This window comes from Lonchura striata, chromosome 35 (assembly GCF_050655825.1).
Source record: "Lonchura striata isolate lonStrDom1 chromosome 35, ASM5065582v1, whole genome shotgun sequence".
Classification (NCBI taxonomy): domain Eukaryota; kingdom Metazoa; phylum Chordata; class Aves; order Passeriformes; family Estrildidae; genus Lonchura; species Lonchura striata.
The window spans coordinates 6765888-6786043 of NC_140737.1; the positions used below are offsets into that span (position 1 = coordinate 6765888).

The window sequence follows — 20156 nt, forward strand, 5'->3', positions numbered from 1 at the left end:
AAGAAACAACTCACCAAATTAGTACTAGAAACTAAATTATCCTGGATAAAATGTTTGCCGTTGGCATTATTAAATGTTCGAACTCAGCCACGAGCTGATATAGGACTGTCCCCATTTGAAATGCTGTATGGGATGCCCTATTCCCTAGAAAAAGTTCAAACCAATCCTAACATTACTGATCAAAGTATTAATAAATATTTAACCATTTTAATGAAATATAAAAAACAGTTATGGGAAAAGGGGATGTGGGCCCAAAGACCACCCCTAGATCTTGTGTTACACCAGGTACAACCCGGCGACTGGGTCCTCATCCGGAGCTGGAAAGAAGATTCAATCACCCCAAAGTGGGACGGACCATACCTGGTTTTAATCACCACTGACTCCACAGTCCGCACAGCAGAGAAGGGATGGACTCATGCTAGCAGAATAAAGGGGCCGGTGGATCCAACTCGATTTCATACAGCTTCCAGAGAAACGAGCTGGAAAATTGACGGGAAGCCGGGGGATTTAAAGCTAACAGTAAAAAGGACTTACAAATAATTTTCATGAACTCTATCAGCTCTAGGGACATTTGGGTTGGAGATAACTGGGGGCTGAAAGTACAACTAGTTGGAGAAACAAAGCCCCCAGGATACTGTAAACGTCTAGAGGATTCAGCCCAGCAGCCCTTTTATCGGTTCATCCGACTTGAAAAAGAACAGAGACCTTGGGAAGGGGAGGGCCATGCTGAACATCAAAGTATTAGAGTAAGGTGTAGCTGGTTAGATTGTCATTGTTACCCTTTTGCCTGTTTTTCCTGCAAAATCTGTAAAGGATTGTGGTGGGCTCACTGCAGAAAGGGGAGAGCTCCAAGAAGTGTATGTCAACGCTGCTGGCTGGAGCAGCGCAAATTGACATCTGAAGTACTAAATTACAAGGTTGCCACTCGGGAATTGACTAAAGGATCCCCTGAGTGGTGGGAGGTTTTCATAAAAGGAATAAACCCTGAATTCCACTGTTACCATTCCAATGAACCCCTGGGTCCGTTCCTCACGGATATAGTCCAGGTCAAGTGTCGCAAATTAGTCAAAAGGCTCAGGTGCGACACTCCACAGTTGAATACGAAAAATTGGAACTCCCGGAGATCAAAGTGGGAGAGAGGGAACGATCCCACCCCTGAAGAATATCTCTGCTGTCGAGAAGATGGCTTGCCCTGTAACTTGTAGCAACCAAGTTGACAGGCGAGACAGAGAGGTAGGTAGTGGGGATGAGGGGCCCTCCCAAACCTTGAAAAAGAACGTAAATCATCATGAGTATGAGAATGGTGACAACGGAAGGAGGGAGAATGGGAATGTAAAACTGAGCATGATAAGTAACACCCTCCCCTGCAGTGCGTATCACTCAATCCTATGGGTTTTTATGTTTGTATGGCTTCCCCTTCAGAGTGCCACAGTTAATATACATGAACCCTTTAAATGGACCTTAAGCAGATGGGAGGATCACGATACCCGTCATATTTTACAGACAATAACGGGACCTGGAGCACCAAGCTTCAAGGTTGGGATCTGTGATCTAACTCGAAATTTAAAATGCGGGCGACTGTTAAATTTAACAAGCTTCTATATGTGCCCTGCTTCGAACCCAGGGAAGCAATACTGTAATTACCCCGAACATTATTACTGCGCCTATTGGGGCTGTGAAACAATAGCATCAGCGTGGGCTCCGGGTGGAGGATTAGACAAATATTTAAAAGTAGGACATGGACCAGCAGGGTGTAAATGACCACGAGAGTGGCCTTGGACTGGGAAAAACTTACTTGGGAACTGCACCTTTCTTTACCTAAATGTCACTCAACCAAGTGATTCTGGATGGTTAATAGGCAAAACATGGGGGATTAGGCATTGGATAGAAGGACATGATCCAGGGAATCTGATACAAATAAAAAAGGAGGTAGCACCACATGACCCTAGCCCTATAGGCCCAAATCCAGTAATAAGCAATGACTTAAAGGAGAGTAATAAAACCAGAGATAATGTTATAAAATCAAACAAAGGTAATCAAGAACCTCAGCTATTAGTGCAGAAGTATACAACCTTATGGAAAATTATGCAAGCTACTTCTGGAGTTTTGAATCATACCCATCCTAACCTAACTAAAGGATGTTGGCTTTGCTATATGATAAATCCACCCTTTTATGAAGCTATTGGGATTACATCTGAGGCAAGGGAAATAAATGGTACAAATCCAAAAGAGTGTCTCTGGAAAAAGGAAGGAGATAATGTTTCAGGCATTACCCTGTCCCAGGTTAGTGGACAAGGAAGGTGTGTAGGGAAAGTTCCAGCAGATATGCGACACCTCTGCAACACAACAATGAGCATTAGCAGAACAGACAAGCCTTCTGATTGGCTTATGCCAGCAGTCAATACTAAGTGGGTATGTCAACAACTTGGAGTCACACCCTGCCTATCGGTAAGAGCCTTTAATAATTCAGACTTCTGCATTCAAGTTCTAATAATCCCCAGAATCGTATACCATCCAAAAGAATACGTATTAGAACATCAGAAGACCCCTGAACACTACCTGGTTAAAAGGGAACCACTTACAGCACTAACAGTAGCAATTTTGCTCAGCATAGGAGGAGGGGGAGTAGGAACAGGGGTCGCTTCCTTAGTAAGTCAAACCCAGGGTATGAAAGCTCTGCGCACATCTGTAGATGAAGATCTGAGTAGAATAGATAAAGCCATAAGTGAACTAGTTAAATCAATAAAATCCCTTTCTGAGGTAGTCCTCCAAAACCGAAGGGGATTAGATTTGTTATTCTTACAGCAAGGGGGACTGTGTGTTGCTTTGCAAGAAGAATGTTGTGCTTATGTAGATCACACAGGTATTGTAAAAGACACGATGGCTGAGTTACGCAAACAAATAGAACAACGAAAAAGAGAAAGAGAATCCCAGCAGAGTTGGTATGAATCCTGGTTCACCTATTCTCCCTGGCTAACCACTCTATTATCCACCCTTGCAGGACCAGTAATTTTACTAATTCTAATACTTACTTTTGGGCCATGTATTCTTAGCAAGCTTATTACACTAGTGAAAAATAGGTTAGAAGCTGCACATTTAATGATAGTAAGGCCAAAGTATGAGCCACTTAGCGGAGTAGAGACTGAAGAGTATTTAGAATTGAGCAAAAGGGAATTAGAGCGCTTTAATGAACAAAAAGGGGGTTAAAAATAAAAAGGGGGGATATTGTTAGGAAAATAAGGCCTTTTTGTTCATAATATAGAGTTTTCTCACATTCACAGAATAGAGTTTTTACTTAGAGTTTTCACTTGTCTGAACATGTTCTCATTTTGCCAGACATTCCAGTAAATATCTCTCAAGGACAATTCCGTTACAAACTTTTTAGGGAGTTGAAACTGTTTTGAGAAAGTTGCTGCTAGGCACCTAAACACCTAAGCGAGTGAATATCTTTCAAGGACAGTTCCGTTACAGACTTAGCAAAACATGTAAACGTGCCTAGAGATAACATTTCTTGTTTTGAGAAAATTTCCAGGTCACAGAGACAACCTCGAGGAAGACTACTGGCGCCACCAAGAGGCAGAAAACGACCACCTAACAACAGGGTGCGCCTGCGCAGAAAAGACACCAGAGCGTCACCAGACTGTCACACATCCGGAAGAGACGACCCAATAAGTGGGGGGGAAACGGGGAACGAAGCGCGGTAGTTGGAACAACTGCCGCCCAGCGCGCGCTGATTTGCTTTCGCTTTCTACTATTAATAAATCCTTTTAATTGGATTAGACAGCCTATTGTGCTCGTTTATAACAGTCCCTGCTCAGGCTTGTGGTACCCGGTGCATTGGATTCTGGTGGCCATGCTGCCTTGGTTTGACAAGACAGGAGTCTGTGGAGGAGGGCAAAAGCCTCCTGTGCATTGGGAAGGTAAACCCCCTCCCTCCGAATTACCAGGATTTTTAAATTAAAAGGCTCTCAGGCAAAGATATGGGAATGGGAGTAACAATTCTTTACTAGGAGAAAACTAGATAACAATTTAAAAAGGCAAATGCAATTGGTACAAACAAAACTAGTGATAAAGTCCACAACCTGAGGATTCGGGGTGTTGGTAGCAGTCCGGTTGAAATGATAGCTGCTTCTCTTGCAGTGGCTGATGAATTGCAGCTGAAGTGGTGATCTTCAAAAGGGTATAGTTTTCTCTGAAGATCTGGTGGCAGTTGGGCCGGTCTTCCTTTGGGCCGGGGCCGCCTCCGAGCTCCGCCGCCACCGCCTCACCGCGCTCCAGCTGCTTCTCTCGGGAGTTCTGCCGAAGGAGCTGCTTCTCTGGGAAATCCCGCAAAGAGAGAGCTGCTCTGTCCCCCAAAAGGTACCCCTTTATACAATAAAAGAGTGCTTGGCTTCCCCCTCTGGGTGGAGCATCTCACAATGGGATGGTGTTACGTTACCAGCCCTGCAGTGAGTCAGTCAATGGCCCATTAACAAACCATTACCTCTTAGGAGCAAACCATTGTTCTTGGAAGAGATAACAAAACTGCCCAACCTCCAACAGATGGCAAATAGAATACAAGCTTATCTTACAAACCAGGACATGAGCCCACTTTGCCTTTCTCCTAATCCTACCTCACAGCAGGAAATGAGTAAGTATATTCTAGTGAGTGCACTTGTAATTAGCCAACACTGAACCTACCACACTAATTAATGCATTGGCCGAGAAATCTCAAAATGTTGAACCAAAACCACCACAGAAACTTCCTGATGAACTGCACGACAACAGTGGCAAATCAAGGCAGAGCCATGGTTTCTCAGGACTTGCTTGATCCTAATGAGCCCCGTGGTGCATTTGGAGCTGAGACCTTGAACCTCAGGGCCATAGAGGAGATTGCACAAACTTTTCTTGCAGTCAAAGCCAGAAGACCCCAAAGTTTTTCGAGGCAATAATGGGTCCCACTGAGGTCCATCCCCAACGCAGGCTCCTCATGGACTTCTTGGAGGAGAGAATTGAAGGCCAGCATGTCTCAAAAACCTCTCAGAGACTCAAAATGGCATAAGACCCTCTCAGTGTTCAAAGGAAAATGCAAAGTACCACAAAAAAGTTGAATATTTCAGAGTATTAATGAGCTCCACTGAGTGTCAGAACAAAGCTCTCAAGGGACTCATTAAAGCAGATAATTTGGGTCATGATTGCACAAACCTCTCACAGAGTTGGTATCAAAAGGGAAACACCAAGTACATTAAAATAACTGAAGTACCTTGAAGCATTAAAGGGCTCCACTGAGTGTTGTTAATTTCAAAGCCTCTCCAGGGACTAATTGCAGCAGATAATTAGAGGCCATGATTGCCAAACCTCTCAGAGACTCCAAGGCAAAAGCAAAAGCCAAAGTCCTTTGAAAAACCTGCAGTCCCTGGGAGCATGAAGGAGCCCCCAGGGCCATTCCTGACCAAGGCTCCCCAGGGACTCCTTCCAGCAGATCCTTGAGGCCACTGGGATGTGGACTAGGGGGGGATGCTGAGGGCAAGACCAGGGGCTGACAGTGCCCAGCCTGGCTGGGGCTGTGCCAGGAGGCCCCAGGGCCTCAGGCCAAGGTGTCTCCTCACAGCCCTTGGTGGCACAGAGCCTGCTGTGCCCCAGGGCACCAAGACTTGGCTTCTCTTTGTCCCCTCCTGTCATCAGTGCCTCCAGTTCTCTGCTCTGCCTGGGGCCTGGGGACACTTTCTCAGTTGCGTCCCTCAGTGGGATCCATTAAAAGTCCAAGAAACTTTGGAGTTGGATTCTGACTTGGAGTTCTGGAGAGGTTTCTGCAGCTCCCTCTCAGGGCCTGATGTTCAGGGCCTGAGCACAAAGCCCCAGAGGGTGATTAAAGTCCTTGTGCTGTGTCTGTGCTGCTGAGCTGGGCCGGGCTCCTGGCACAGAGGGTGATCCTGGTAACCAAGCAGAGCTTCAAAAGCACATTTCTCTTGCTGAGCAGCTCTTCTCCCAGCCCAGCAGGGCTGGGGCACTGCCTGCAGGCAGCCCGGGCACAGCACAGAGGCACAGAGAGCTTCAATCAGTCAGGGCTGGGAAGGGGCTGAGAAGTGCCTGGGGCAGAATCACTGCCAGCCCTTGGCACAGGAACCTCTGGCTGCAGGACAATGCAGCTGCAGCTCCTGGAGTGATCTCCTAAAGCTGGAACATGCCAATGCCCACAGACCCTGTGAGTACAACTCTGAGTATTTCTGATGAGGGGAGGTGAAATGCTCATGAAGCTCTGACATGCTGAGGGGTTCTGATCATTCATAGAATATTTCCAAGACAAAGATTTTGATAAAAATGAGAAAATATTGTAAGACTTTTTATTCACTTTCCTGTTATTGGAGAGTGGCAGGGAAGGGGGATTAATATTAATGGTGGATTATGAATTTTGACAAGCGCATGAGACATTAGAACTGTTATTTTAGTGATCAATAGCTTCAGAGGAGATCCCTAATGTGCTTTCAGCCACTCTGCCCATGGACAGCACCAGCATCACCTTTGCTGGAGCCATCAGGCTCAGTCTGAGCTGTCCTTTCTCCAAGCTGTAAACAGAACCTGCCCCAGCCAGTGCCCCTCAAACAGGCAGGGTTCTGTCAGGCCAAGGAGAGTGCACAGAGATTTGGGGTCTGGGAGTGCTGGCAGGGAGAGATCAGGCACAGGGAAACACTTGCAGGAGGAAAATCTCCAGGAAGCAGAGAGAAGATCAGGGAAGGAGAGAAAAGAAAACCCAGAAATGCTGAGCCAGGGAGAGTTTAGAGATGTCCAGAGGATCCCCTCCAGTGCAGCCCCTCCCTCTGCACAAGCCCCCTCCCTCCTCTGCCCCAGCCAAGCCTCTGCCCTCAGGGCCGGGGCTCCAAGGCGTGCAGCCCCTCCTGTGCAGGCAGAGCTGCAGCAGAGCCGTGGGGCAGCTCTGCAGCCCCGGGCCCAGTTCCCTCTGCAGAGCACAGGGCTGGGAGCAGCTGCCCGGCACTGGGGGCTCTGGCAGGGGGCACAGCTGGCTCAGGGTGACACAGCTGTCCCCAGTGCCCGGCTCTGGGCAGTGCTGGCAGTGCAGCCAGGGAAGGAGCTGCACCTCCCTTCATCCAGTGCCATCAGAAGGACACTTGGAAATGTGCCTGGGATTTCAGTCCAAGCAGGGAGCTTCAATCCAGGGTGCAAACCTGTCCTAGAGCATCTCTGAGTTATAAGATTGATGGGAAAAGGCAGAGGTTTTGAGACACTGAAAATACCACTGGGTTGGTGAAATAAGCAATGTGAGTCCTTGGCTACAAATGTGGAGCTGGGCTGTGGTGGATCCATCTCCTCTCAGCTGTACCTGGGGGTTTTTTAGGGAAAATGTGGGAAGCTGATCATCCTCCTCGGGAGAAAGGTCAAAGCCCAGAGAAATTCTAAAAAGATCAGAATATCAGACCATCTCCCCTCACTCTCCTCTCATCACTTTGCCGCATATAATGTGCTCTGCTCTCCCTGAGTGCAGCAGAAATGCTGAAGGTTTCTGATTTCCAGGAACACCAGGACTGATATAAGGGTGTTTATGAAGAAAACCCCAGAACTGTAGAACACAAAAGGCTGTCTATGTGTGCTCCAGGGGAGAGTGTATGGGAAATGTCTTTGATTTTGGTTACAGGTATCTCCTCTAGCACTTCACTGTCCTTTCTCCATGAACAGGTGCCCATGTTCAGCCACAGCAAATGTCCAACAGCAGCTCCATCAGCCACTTCCTCCTGCTGGCACTGGCAGACACGCGGCAGCTGCAGCTCCTGCACTTCTGCCTCTTCCTGGGCATCTCCCTGGCTGCCCTCCTGGGCAACGGCCTCATCATCAGCGCCGTAGCCTGCGGCCACCACCTGCACACGCCCATGTTCTTCTTCCTGCTCAACCTGGCCCTCAGCGACCTGGGCTCCATCTGCACCACTGTCCCCAAAGCCATGCACAATTCCCTCTGGAACACCAGGAACATCTCCTACACAGGATGTGCTGCCCAACTATATTTTTTTGCGTTCTTCATCTCAGGAGAGTTTTCCCTCCTGACCATCATGTGCTACGACCGCTACGTGTCCATCTGCAAACCCCTGCACTACGGGACCCTCCTGGGCAGCAGAGCTTGTGCCCTCATGGCAGCAGCTGCCTGGGCCAGTGCCTTTCTCTATGCTCTCATGCACACAGCCAATACATTTTCCCTGCCCCTGTGCCATGGCAATGCCCTGGGCCAGTTCTTCTGCGAAATCCCACAGATCCTCAAGGTCTCCTGCTCCAAATCCCACCTCAGGGAACTTGGGCTTCTTGCTGTTAGTGCCTGCTTGGCATTTGGTTGTTTTGTGTTCATTGTTTTCTCTTATGTGCAGATCTTCAGGGCTGTGCTGAGGATCCCCTCTGAGCAGGGACGGCACAAAGCCTTTTCCACTTGCCTCCCTCACCTGGCCGTGGTCTCCCTGTTCCTCAGCACTGCAGCATTTGCCAATCTCAAGCCCCCCTCGATGTCCTCCCAATCCCTGGATCTGGCCCTGTCAGTTCTGTACTCAGTGGTTTCTCCAGCCCTGAACCCCGTCATCTATAGCCTGAGGAACCAGGAGCTCAAGGCTGCAGTGAGGAGACTGATGACTGGATGCTTCCAGGGACATTAAACGCCTGGCCAATTTCTGCAAATCACTTGTAATAAAAGTAATTTTTGATACTTCTTGTTGGTTTCATTTTGAAGGTGCTTTTCCTTTGTTTTACTTTTTAATGTTATCAACAAAGAAATGCCTTTGCTTGTGCCATTTCTCATTTTGTTTCTCTGCACCTTCCCTGTGGCCACAGACTGTGTCAATGAGAGTCTGCGCTCTCAGTGGCTTTCAAGGAACTAAAGGATCTCCCAGCAGAGTTTTCTGCAGAGATGCCCTTTTGTTGCCTTCTCTGGAGCTGCAGCAGCAATGTCTGTGTGCAGAGCTGGGGCAGATCAGTGCTGGCACAGCAGCTGTGCCCAGGAGCAGCAGCACTTGGTGCTGCCAGTGCTGCTCCCATGGCCCTGCCCCGCTGTCCTGGTGGCCCTGGTGTTGCTGCAGGGCCTGAGTGCTCTCGGGGCCGGGCACAGTCCTGGGGGTGGCAGTGCCAGGGCTGCAGCAGGGACAGGCCATGGGCACTGCTGGGGCAGCGCTGACGCCTCAGGCCAGGGCCTGGGGGCTCCAGGCTCCTTGCCCAGGCTGTCTCAAGAACACGGCCAGGCCAATGCTCAGCACAGAAAACCCCCGTGAGCAGCCCCAGGCTGGCCGTGGGCAGGCTGGGGGCAAACAGCATGGCTGATGCTCTGCAGGGGCCCTGGGGAAGACGGGAAGGAGCAGCAGAGCAGGGGCTGATCCATCCCCAGTGCGCTGCACAGCCCAGGGCAGCGTCCCAGAGCGTCCTCATGGAGCTGCCAACAACATCCCCCCTCTGCAGCCCTGGCCTCTTCCCCAGCTCACAGAGGTGCCGCATCCTTGCAGGCACAGACACGGCAGCACTGGCTCAGCAGCCCCTGTTTGCATTGCACACAGCAGGCGGGAGCACCCCCATGCTGGTGCTGTGGGGACATGAACCTGAGGCAGCACAAATGCCATCAGGCCCTGGGACCAGGAAGGGCTGGGGGATGCCAGGGAAACCACTCAGCTTTGTCCTGGCCTCTGCAGTCAGCCAGAAAGTTTGTTCCCATCAGCTGGGAGTTTCCTGTCCCACTGCAGACACTGCTGCTCAGAGCCAGGGCTGCCTGGCAGCCACCCCCAAACTGCCCTGAGCATTTCCTTGGCTTCACCTTTGCTTTCTTTACTCTTCCTGCCACAGATTTCTTCCTCTTGCACACCCCTGTTCCCTCCCCTGCACACAGCCCATCCCTGTTTGCCCTTTCCTCTCTGGCCCCACTCCCCATTGCAGTTCCTGGCTCAGCACCATGGGAACGTCCCTTGGGGAGCAGGATCATCCCACAAGTGCTGCAGGAATTGTCTGCAGGCTCCTGCAGTGCCTGGTGCTGCTCCCCTGCCAGAGGCACCCCAGGCCAGGGTGCACATCTGGGCTGCTGTGTCTGGCTCTGGGGCTCCCTGTTCTGGGCAGTGAGGAGGAGCTGCAGAGGCTCTGCAGGACTGACAGGATGGGCTTTGGGGCTGTGAGGAGAAGCTGAGGGACCTGGGCTGCTGGAGCTTCTGAAGAGGAGGCCCAGGGCTCCTCCTGCAGCTGCTCCAAGGGTGGTTTCAGAGAATCACAGAACCAGCAAGGTTGGAAAAGACCCTGGATATCATCAAGTCCAATGTGTGCCCTGACACCACCTTTTCTTCCCTGAGCCTCCTCTTCTCCAATATCAACAACACCAGCTCCCTCAGCCGCTCCTCACAGCACTTGTGCTCCAGACACCTCACCAACCTTGTTGCCCTTCTCTGGACATGCTCCATCCCCTTCATGTCCTTCCTTAATTGGGGGCCCAGAACTGGACACAGCACTCGAGGTGCTGCCTAACCAGTGCCCAGCACAGGGGAAGAATCACTGCCCTGCTCCTGCTGGCCACACCATTCCTGATCCAGACCAGGAGCCATTGGCCTTCTTGGCCACCTGGGCACTCTGCTGGCTCATGTCCAGCCTGCTGTCCATCAGTCCCTGCAGGTCCCTTTCTGCCTGGCTGCTGTCCAGCCCCTCTCTCCCCAGCCTGTAGCACTGCAGGGGTTGTTGTGGCCAAAGTGCAGGACCCAGCACTTGGACTTGTTAAACCTCACCTTGTTGGATTTGGGCCCTGGATCCAGCCTGGCCAGGGCCCTGTGCAGAGCCCTTCTACCCTCCAGCAGATTAGCACTCCCAGCCAACTTGGTGTCCCCAGGGTTCCATGAGGCCCCAGAGTGTCCCAATGGTGTCCATGATTCCATGAGGCCTCCCAGTGTCACAATGTCCCTTTGGTTCCATGGGGCCCCTTGGTGTCACAAAGTCCCTAAGATCCTTAGTCACTGCAGTGTCATCAGGATCAACAACCCCACCTCCACTCCTCATAAGACTTGTACTCCAGACACCTCATCAGCCTTGTTGCCCTTCTTTGGACAAACTCCAGACCCTCCATGTCCTTCCTAAACTGGGGGCCCAGAGCTGGACACAGCACTCAAGGTGCTGCCCAACCAGTGGGAGGCACAGGGGAAGAATCAGTGCCCTGCTCCTGATGGCCACAACATTCCTGATCCATAGGATTGTCAGGGATTTGATGAGGGACATGGTGGGGAGGGAGTGGGGACAAAGTGTTATTGATTATCAGACATGAAGGGTCTTGATTCTCATATATTTTTAGACTGCATTAGAAGGTTCTGGGGATCAGTATTAATTGGACATTGCTGATATCAATCAATAAACAAGAAAAGAAAACTTATCAGGACAAAACAATTCTCTCTGCATTGTTTTCAATATAGTATATTCACTTTGAATAAACTTCCATAATCTGTTCAATTAACCACAGAATAACTGAAAACTCCAATTATTCCCAGAGGTTTTTCTTGTTTGGGTATTTTGAACAAATATTTATGAGCATTTCTCACTGAATTCCTGAATGAAGGGCTAAAGAAGGAAGAGACCTCTGGAGCAGTAAAATTCATCATCAAACTCCAAATGGCTGAGGATGCATCCCCATCAGAGCAGCAATGAGCAGAAATGGGCACAGCTTTGTGGCTGCCCCAGCTCTGGGATGGGCCCTGGGCCTGGAGCAGGAGCAGCTCTGGAGGGCCCCAGGGCCGGGGCTCTTGTGCTGGCCTGGGCAGATGGGATGGCAGGAGGGGCTGCAGAGCTCTCAGCACCTCAGGCAGAGGGGAGCAGGGCAGCCAGGGAGCTCCTTTGGCCTTGGCCAAGCTCCTTCCCCCATGGTGGGGCTGAGTCCTGGCTGAGCTGCAGCTGCTGCTGTGCCCTTGGCAGGGGCTGAGGCCGTGGGGCAGTGCCCAGAGCAGCCTGGGCTGAGCAGAGCTGTGGGGCCAGAGCCGGCTGGGCTGTGCTGGGGAGAGGCCCTTGGTGCTGCCCAGAGCTCAGGGCAGCTGGCAGAGCTGGCAGGGAGCTGGGCTGGGCTGGGAGAGCCTGGCACAGGAACCATCAGTGTCCATCTCAGCCTGGCTGAGCGGGCAGGGGCAGGACTCAGCCCAGGCCTTGTGGGGCAGGGCCAGCGCCTGGGCAGGCATTGAAAACAGGCAAGAGCCCGAGAGAGGAGGCTGCTCTGTGCCCTTGGGGCACGGACAGAGCAGGGAGGGGCCCAGGACATTTGTCAGCGCCAGCCTCTGTCTGTGCCAGCCCTGGGCAGCCCTGGCTGCTGAGCCCAGCTCTGCCCTGGGCTGAGTTTGGCTGTGGCCCAGCTCCATCCTCCTGCGGGGCTCAGGGCCTGTTCCCGGCCATGGCCAGCCCTGGCCGCCTCTCTGCTGGCCCCGAGGCCGGCAGAGCCCGGGCAGGGCTGTCTGTGCAGCCCCACAGGTGCCACGGGCTCGGCAGGAGCTGGCAGAGGCTGCCCAGCAGGGAGGCCATGGGGCACAGAGCCCCAAGGCTGCCCAGGGCCCCACGGCACAGGGGCCGTTCCCAGCCGCAATGCTCCTGTCCTGGGCTGGGCTGCACAGGGGCTGTGGCGCCATGGCTGGGCCAGCACAGGGCCACAGAGGGGCCACGCAGCCGCTGCCGGGGCTGGCAGCAAGGCCGGGCACAGACAAGGAATTGCTGAGCATGGCCTGCGCTGGCCAGGGCTGCCTGTGCCCAAGGCAGAGCTCAGCTGCCCTTGGGGGCTGCAGGAACACTCAGGAGCCCAAAGAGCCTCCATGGCTGTGCTGGAGACCAAGGCTGGAGCAGGGAAATGCAGGGCTGCTGCGCCATGGGGAGGGCATGGGATTCCAGCACACACCTCAGCTCTCTGATGATCCTGGCACCGTGCTGGGCCCTGTTCCAGACTGGAGCAGAGCAGATGTTGATGGCACAGGAGCCCTGCGGGGCTGGCAGGGACCTGCAGTTTGCAAGGTGCTGTGCCCTCCCTCAGCTCCTCTCTGAGAGATCCAATCCCATCTCAGCACCTCAGGGCACAAGTGGCACTGTCTGTTCATGGGCACACAGCTGATGTCTGCCTGGAAAGGGTGCAGGTATTAATACCTGTTAGTTTCATAATATTCAAGGACATCTTTATTATCTGGGTCGTTTGAGTACTTTTAAGAAATGGCAAAGTTTTCCCACCAGAAACAGGAATTCCCTGCAAGTGGCAGGAGAAGAAATATTAATCTTCCTGTTGACTAGTGTCACCAATATTCTGTTTATTATTTCCTCTCCCTCTTCCTTCAGGTGTTTCCAGCTCTCCTCTTTGATGAGTTGTGGTTCTCACTGCAGGGGCTGCACTTGGACCTTGGCTCTGCACAGGAGAGCTCTTCATCCACTTTCCCTCTCTTCCTCCCTCTGGCCATGGAGGCAGCTCCGGACTTCAGCCTGTGACTCATGTGTGCAAAGAGCAAATCTAGGAAGAATCGGGGCAGGGAGGGTTTGGGGGGACCTTGGGATCTGTGCTGGGCACAGAAGGTGTTTTCCATTGCTCTGAGACTGTCTGCTGTGCACAGTGGGTTTAATATCCAGCAGAGGAATGACTTTTGCATTTGATGGAGCTGTGCCTTCCCCAGGCTTTTTTGGCTGGCAATAAATGAACATCCCTCTGTGTCTGGGGCAGCTCTTTCTCCAAGGAAAGCAGGTGGGAATGGGAGCCAAGGAGCTGAAACCTGCAGGTGCAGCCTGGGCTGGAGGAAGCTCAGATTTGCACAAGGCTGCTCTGAGTGCCAGGGCTGGGATGGGGGAAATGGTGGGGTGGGGGTAGGGACAGAGTCTGATGGATTGTCAGCCATAAAGGGTCTTGATATTCATATCTATTCCAACTGCATGGGGAGGTAGTTGGATTCAGTCTCAATTGGAGATTGCACATATCAATGTATTAACTAAAAAATCAAAACAGGACCTAAAAAATGTTTTCTCACTCCCTGTGTAAATAAAATTCATTTATTTCAACTAAACTAATGGAATTCACCTAGTCAACCACAAAGGATTTGAAAGCTTAAATCAAATTATTCCCAGAGGCTTGGCTTGTTAAGGTGTTCTGAATATTAATGAGCCCTGGGGCGCTGAATTCCTGAACTGAAGAACTGAAGGCTGAAGAAGCCTCTGGAGCAGTAAAATTCAGCAGCAGCCTCCAAGTTGCTGAGGATGTCAGCAGCCCCCACTGAGGCCATCCCTGCCCAGAGACCCTGGGGGAATGGGCAGACAAGGAGAGCGTCCCTGGGGCTGGGGCAGCAGAACTCAGAGGCACCACAGCTCCAGGTGGGAAATGGAGTGTGGGATGGGGCTGTGAAAGCCCTGCCTGGGCTGTGCCAAGCAGGACACACAAGCCCTGACCCCCACCCACTAAAAAACTCTTTCATGGAGACATTTAAAAGGAATGACAATAATTTGTGTCCTCTGAGTTGGATGCACTGGAGCAATACTATCAAGAGTTTCTCAGGAGCTCTAAACAACAAAACAGCCTTTACTGGGAAATCTAGAAAATCAGAGAAACTTTGGCAAACATTTTAATATGGCATTCAATCAACAAAAAAAAACTTCTCAAAGTATTGACTTGGCCCATTCAACCTCACAAACTTTAAGCCTGTTCAATTTAAAGTTAATCAATATTTGCATAAGTACAGAAATAGAAGAAATAGATACAAAAAGAGAGAACAAGAAGATACAGAGGAGCACACACTCAGTTACCAACTCCTGGATTCCAGCAATGTTCAGATGGAAATTCCAAGAGGAGGTAGGGTCAAGATGTGTGCTTGCCTTGCAGTCAGCCTTAAATACTCCTTGGTCTTCCTGGGCCCTTCCCCCAGGTGGGACTTGGGGTCATTTGGTCACTCAGGAGCTGGGCTGGGGCTCCAGAGGTGGCTGTGGAGCATTGCCTGTGCTGTGCCAGGAACTGGCAGACACTGCTGGGCTGGGATAGAGGCTCTGGGGGGATTGGGGTTCCAGGGCAGGGCAGTGCTGGGGTTCCAGGATAGGGCAAGGCTGGACCTGCCCCTTCCTCCCCCACACATGAAATATTTCCAGCCAGTAATCTCCTCCAGTCTGTCACAATAGTCAACATTGGAGGTGAAATCCCAATATGGCCATTGGCACCTGCAGGAGAAGGACAGTTCTTTTCCATAGGAAGGAAAGCACAGAGCCCCAGTGTTTGGAAGGCAGGTGAGAGCCTCACTAGGTCAAGGCCAGGCAGACTTGTCAGGAATGGCAGATTTTGTCCAGGGGCAGTCTTTGGAGACAATCTCAATTTTGGCCATGGCACCTGGAGAAGCAGGACAGTTCTTTCCCAAAGGAAGGAAAGTGTGGAGCCTTCCCCCGTGTTTTGGAGGCAGATAAGCAGTGACCCTTTCCAAACAACTTCCTGCCAGATTTGTCCTGGCAATATGTCCATGGGAACAATCCCTGGATATAAGGAAATGGAGGTGAAATCCCAATTCTGGCCATGTGTGCCTAGAGGAGAAGGAGAGTTCTTTTCCATAGGAAGGAAACCCCGAGCCCCAGTGCTTCAATAGCAGATGAGAAGAGACCCTGCAGGTGCCAAGCTGTCAGGCAGCCCCTGGAGGCCAAACCAGCCAGACCTGTTCCGTGTTCCCTTGGTTCCCTGGGGCCCCGCAGTGTCCCAGGGGTCTCCGTGGTTTCTCAGGCCCCATAATGACACGTGACTCCTCTGTTCTATGAGGCCGCAATGTCACAATGGACCTTTGGACCCTGGGGGTTTGTGATGTCACAATGGTCTCCTTTGGCTCCACAGTGTCACAATGGAACACTGATGACGCGAGGCCCTGCAGTGTCACAATGGACCTTTGGTTCCATGGGACCCTCAAGTGTCACATTGGTCTCCATGGTTCCTTGAGGCCCCACAATGGCACGTGACTCCTCTGTTCCATGAGGCCACAATGTCACAATGGATCTTTGGGCCCTGGGGTTTTGCGATGTCACAATGATCTCCTTTGGCTCCACAGGGTCACAATAGAACACTGATGACACGAGGCCCTGCAGTGTCACAATGGACCTTTGGTTCCCTGCAGCCCTGCAGTGCCACAAAGGCCTCTTGGTTTCACGAGGCCCCACAGTGTCACAATGGTCCCCTTGGTTCTGTGGGGACCCCCCATAGTCACAATGGTCTCACTGGTGCCGTGAGGCCTCACAGTATTGTAGCATAATATCCCCATCGTGGTGATAATTAGCATTGACTTTATCATTCCAGAAGGCTGATCAACTGCTTTATTATATTATACTATACTATACTATACTATACTATACTATACTATACTATACTATACTATACTTATTCAGACAAACTCATTGTGCTTACAGACAGTCCAATGCACTCAGAACAGATTGGTCCTTGAATGCAAACAACAGCACCACTGGCCATTTAAGACATCACCTTTTGGTAACAAATCTCCATAACACATTCCACATGTTCGCAACAGCAGGTGCAGCAAGTGAAGGTAAGAATTATTTCTCAATCTTTTCTCTGAGCTTCTCACAGCTTTCCCCAGGATGATGCCTGGGAAAGTTGTGCCTGCAGCTCTGTGGCCAGAGAGTTGCAGCCACATCACAGTGTCACAATGATTTGCTTATTCCATGGGGCCTCATAGTGTCCCAATGGTCTCCATGATCCCATGAGTCCCCTCAGTGTCACAATGGTCTCCTTGGTTCCAAAGTGCCCCACAGTGTCACAATGGCCCCTTGGTTCCATGAGGCTGTGAAGTCTCTTCATGGTGTCTCTATGACTCCATGAGGCCTTCCAATGTCACAATGGACCTTTGGCTCCCTGGGGTCTCACCGTGTCACAATGGTCCCTTGGTCCCATGACACCCCAAAGAGTCATAATGGTCTCCATGGTTCCATGAAGCCCCGTGGTGTCACAATGGACCCTTGGTTTGATGGGGCTTCTCAGTGTCACAATGATCCCGACATTCCCTGGAGTCACACAGTGTCACTACAGTCTCCTTGGTTCCATGAGGCCCAGCAATGTCACAGTGCTCTCCAGGATTCCATGAGACCTCACAGTGTCACAATGGTCCCTTGGTCTCACAGGCCTCACAGTGTAGGGAGTGTGGGAAGGGCTTCAGCTGCAGCTCTGCCCTTGTCACCCACTGGCCCATCCACACTGGGGAGAGGCCTTACGAGTGTCTCCTGTGTGGGAAGAGCCTCTCAGACCGCTCGTTCTTTATCCAGCACCAGCGGAGGCACCAGTAAAGGAAGCCCTGCGAGAACCCCGCCTGCAGGAAGAGCTTCGTGTGCTGCTCCAGCTCCATCCCCATCAGAGGACCCGCCCTGGTCAGAGCCCTGGTGACCACATTCCCTGTGATACACAAGGGAATTGGCTGGTGTTCCTTTTATTTTTGCTCCAGTTATCTTTTCTCTTCCTCCATTCAAAACACAGAAAATTGTGGTAAAAATCAACAAATTCATCAAAGGCATCTAAAGCCTCACATTTTACTTGTGTTTTGGGGAATCTTCAATTCCAGGAGATATCTGTGAGGAAATGGGGGTGTTCAGCGTATTTGGTTTAGTTGTCTTTATTTCTTGGCACTCCAAAGGTGAGAGGGACAGATCTGTCAGCTCAAAACCACTCAGTGCCACTAAAAACTACTGAATCCCACCCCAAAACTACTTGCTTCCACTGCATCTCAGGGTGAAATTAGGTTGCAAGGAGATTGGGCAAAGTGGGATGCAAATCAGGATGGGCATTGGGTGGGGCGGGATGGGTGGGATGGGGTTTGGGAGGTGTGAAATGGGGGAAGTACAGCCTGGGAAGAGGTATTGATGTCCAGGATGGGTGGGGTGAGTTGGGGTTGGCATTGGGAAGGTGGGGTGGGGTCTGGAATAGACAGCCAAAGTTTGGGGATGATTAAGATAGGGGGAACCCGTTACTGAGTGAGTTTTTGAATAGTCTACATTCATGAAGAGATGCTGGGGTATCTCACATTCCTGAAGCAGTTTTGGGGCACTCCCAAACTCTTGGGGGGTCTCCTGAAAGCAGTTCCATGGAGCCCCATGGCCAGGGGTGGTTGCCACAGGCATGAGCTCAGTGCTGTGCCAGAGTCCATTGCCTCGGTGCTGAGAGCAGAGAAATGATGAATGGCCCCAGACATCTCCAGTGTGTGTGTGTGGAGGCCTGTGAGCTTACTGGGGAGAGGGCAACAGCAATGCCCTGGAGAGATGCACCTTAGGCTCTGGGCATTCCTCACAGCTCAGGGTGAGGACAGAAGCTTCCCCCATGGTACTCTGCAGCACTGTGTTAATTTGTCCCAGATCTGTCCTCCAAATTGGCCTGTTGGCCTTTCCTAACCTTTTTACCCTCATATGTTCATGTTCTAGCAAGTTCTCCCTTCCCTGTCTTCTCATTGCTTTATGTCCCCGCCTATCCACCCTGGCATTCCCTATTAGTCCCTTTTCCTGTGTACCACCCCTAAACCCTGACATCCCTGATGCTCTCCTCAACCCCCTCTGTTCCTGTATTTATACCCTAAACCCTCCTTTGTCTTTAACCCCCAGACCCCTTGACCGCCAGATAAACCCTCGCTGGAGCTCCATGCCTGGGCCCTCCCGTGTCCTCACTGCTGAGCAGCTCCATGTGTGTGTGTGTGTGCTTGTGTGTGTGCTGGGCTCCCGTGGCTCCTACCCGTGAGCACAAAACACTCCCAGGGAAAGTTGTGCCCGCCACCACCACAGACTGACAGTGTCCCTTGGGACCAAGAGGCCTTTGTGACACTGTGGGAGCAAGGAGAGCATTGCTGCCCTGCCAGACATCATGGAACCAAGGATCCACTGTGACACTGCAGGGCCTTGGGGGACCACGGTGACATTGTGACACTGCAGGGCCCAAGGATCCAAGGGATTTTGTGATACCAAGGGGTCCCATGGAACCAAAGGGACATTGTGACACTGGGAGGCCTCATGGAATCATGGAGACCATTGGGACACTCTGGGGCCTCATGGAACCCTGGGGACGCCAAGTTGGCTGGGAGTGTTAGTCTGCTGGAGGGTAGGAGGGCTCTGCACAGGGCCCTGGCCAGGCTGGATCCAGGGCCCAAATCCAACAAGGTGAGGTTTAACAAGTCCAAGTGCCGGGTCCTGCACTTTGGCCACAGCAACCCCTGCAGTGCTACAGGCTGGGGAGAGAGGGGCTGGACAGCAGCCAGGCAGAAAGGGACCTGCAGGGACTGATGGACAGCAGGCTGGACATGAGCCAGCAGTGTGCCCAGGTGGCCAAGAAGGCCAATGGCTCCTGGCCTGGATCAGGAATGGTGTGGCCAGCAGGAGCAGAGCTGCTGTGCCAGCACTGATCTGCCCCAGCTCTGCACACAGACAATGCTGCTGCAGCTCCAGAGAAGTCAACAAAAGCACATCTCTGCAGAAAACTCTGCTGAGAGATCCTTTAGTTCCTTTAAAGCCACTGAGAGTGCAGCCCCTCATTGACACAGTCTGTGGGCACAAGGAAGGTGGAAAGAAGCAAAATGAGAAATGGCACATGGAATGGCTTTCCTTTGTGGACAAGATTAAGAAATAAAACAAAGAAAAAGAACCTCCAAAATGAAACCAATAAGAAGCATCACAGATTACTTTTATTACAGGTTATTTGCAGAAATTGGACAGCAGTTTAATGTTCCTGAAACCTTCCTCTCATCAGTCTCCACAGTGCAGCCTTGAGCTCCTGGTTCCTCAGGCTGTAGATGAGGGGGTTCAGGGCTGGAGGCATCACTGAGTACAGAACTGACAGGGCCAGATCCAGGGATGGGGAGGACATCGAGGGGGGCTTGAGATTGCCAAACGCTGCAGTGCTGAGGAACAAGGAGACCACAGCCAGGTGAGGGAGGCAGGTAGAAAAGGCTTTGTGCTGTCCCTGCTCAGAGGGGATCCTCAGCACAGCCCTGAAGATCTGCACATAGGAGAAAACAATGAACACAAAACATCTGAGTCCTACACACACACTAACAGCAAGAAGCCCAAGTTCCCTGAGGTAGTATTTGGAGCAGGAGAGCTTGAGGATCTGGGGTATTTCACAGAAGAACTGGCCCAGGACATTGCCATGGCACAGGGGCAGGGAAAATGTATTGGCTGTGTGCAGCAGTGAATAGAGAAAGGCACTGGCCCAGGCAGCTGCTGCC

General features: G+C 51.5%; 2 protein-coding genes across 2 annotated transcripts in view; both read left to right on the forward strand.

The window, feature by feature from the left end:
* LOC144246355 (uncharacterized) overlaps nt 1–20156 on the forward strand; it is a 374059-nt gene that overhangs the window by 236554 nt on the left and 117349 nt on the right. Inside the window, exon 3 of the mRNA XM_085565239.1 lies at nt 13851–13871. Within this exon, the coding sequence (XP_085421365.1) occupies nt 13851–13871 (21 nt within the window). The remainder of the gene's footprint in view (nt 1–13850; nt 13872–20156) is intronic.
* LOC144247625 (olfactory receptor 14J1-like) lies at nt 7030–8948 on the forward strand. Its single transcript, XM_077788933.2, has one exon. It carries the CDS (start codon nt 7695–7697, stop codon nt 8625–8627), a length of 933 nt encoding a protein of 310 aa, XP_077645059.2. The 5' UTR covers nt 7030–7694; the 3' UTR covers nt 8628–8948.

Excerpts from the sequence above, each read along its gene's own strand:
- LOC144247625 (XM_077788933.2), top strand. The coding sequence starts at position 7,695 with ATGTCCAACAGCAGCTCCATCAGCCACTTCCTCCTGCTGGCACTGGCA.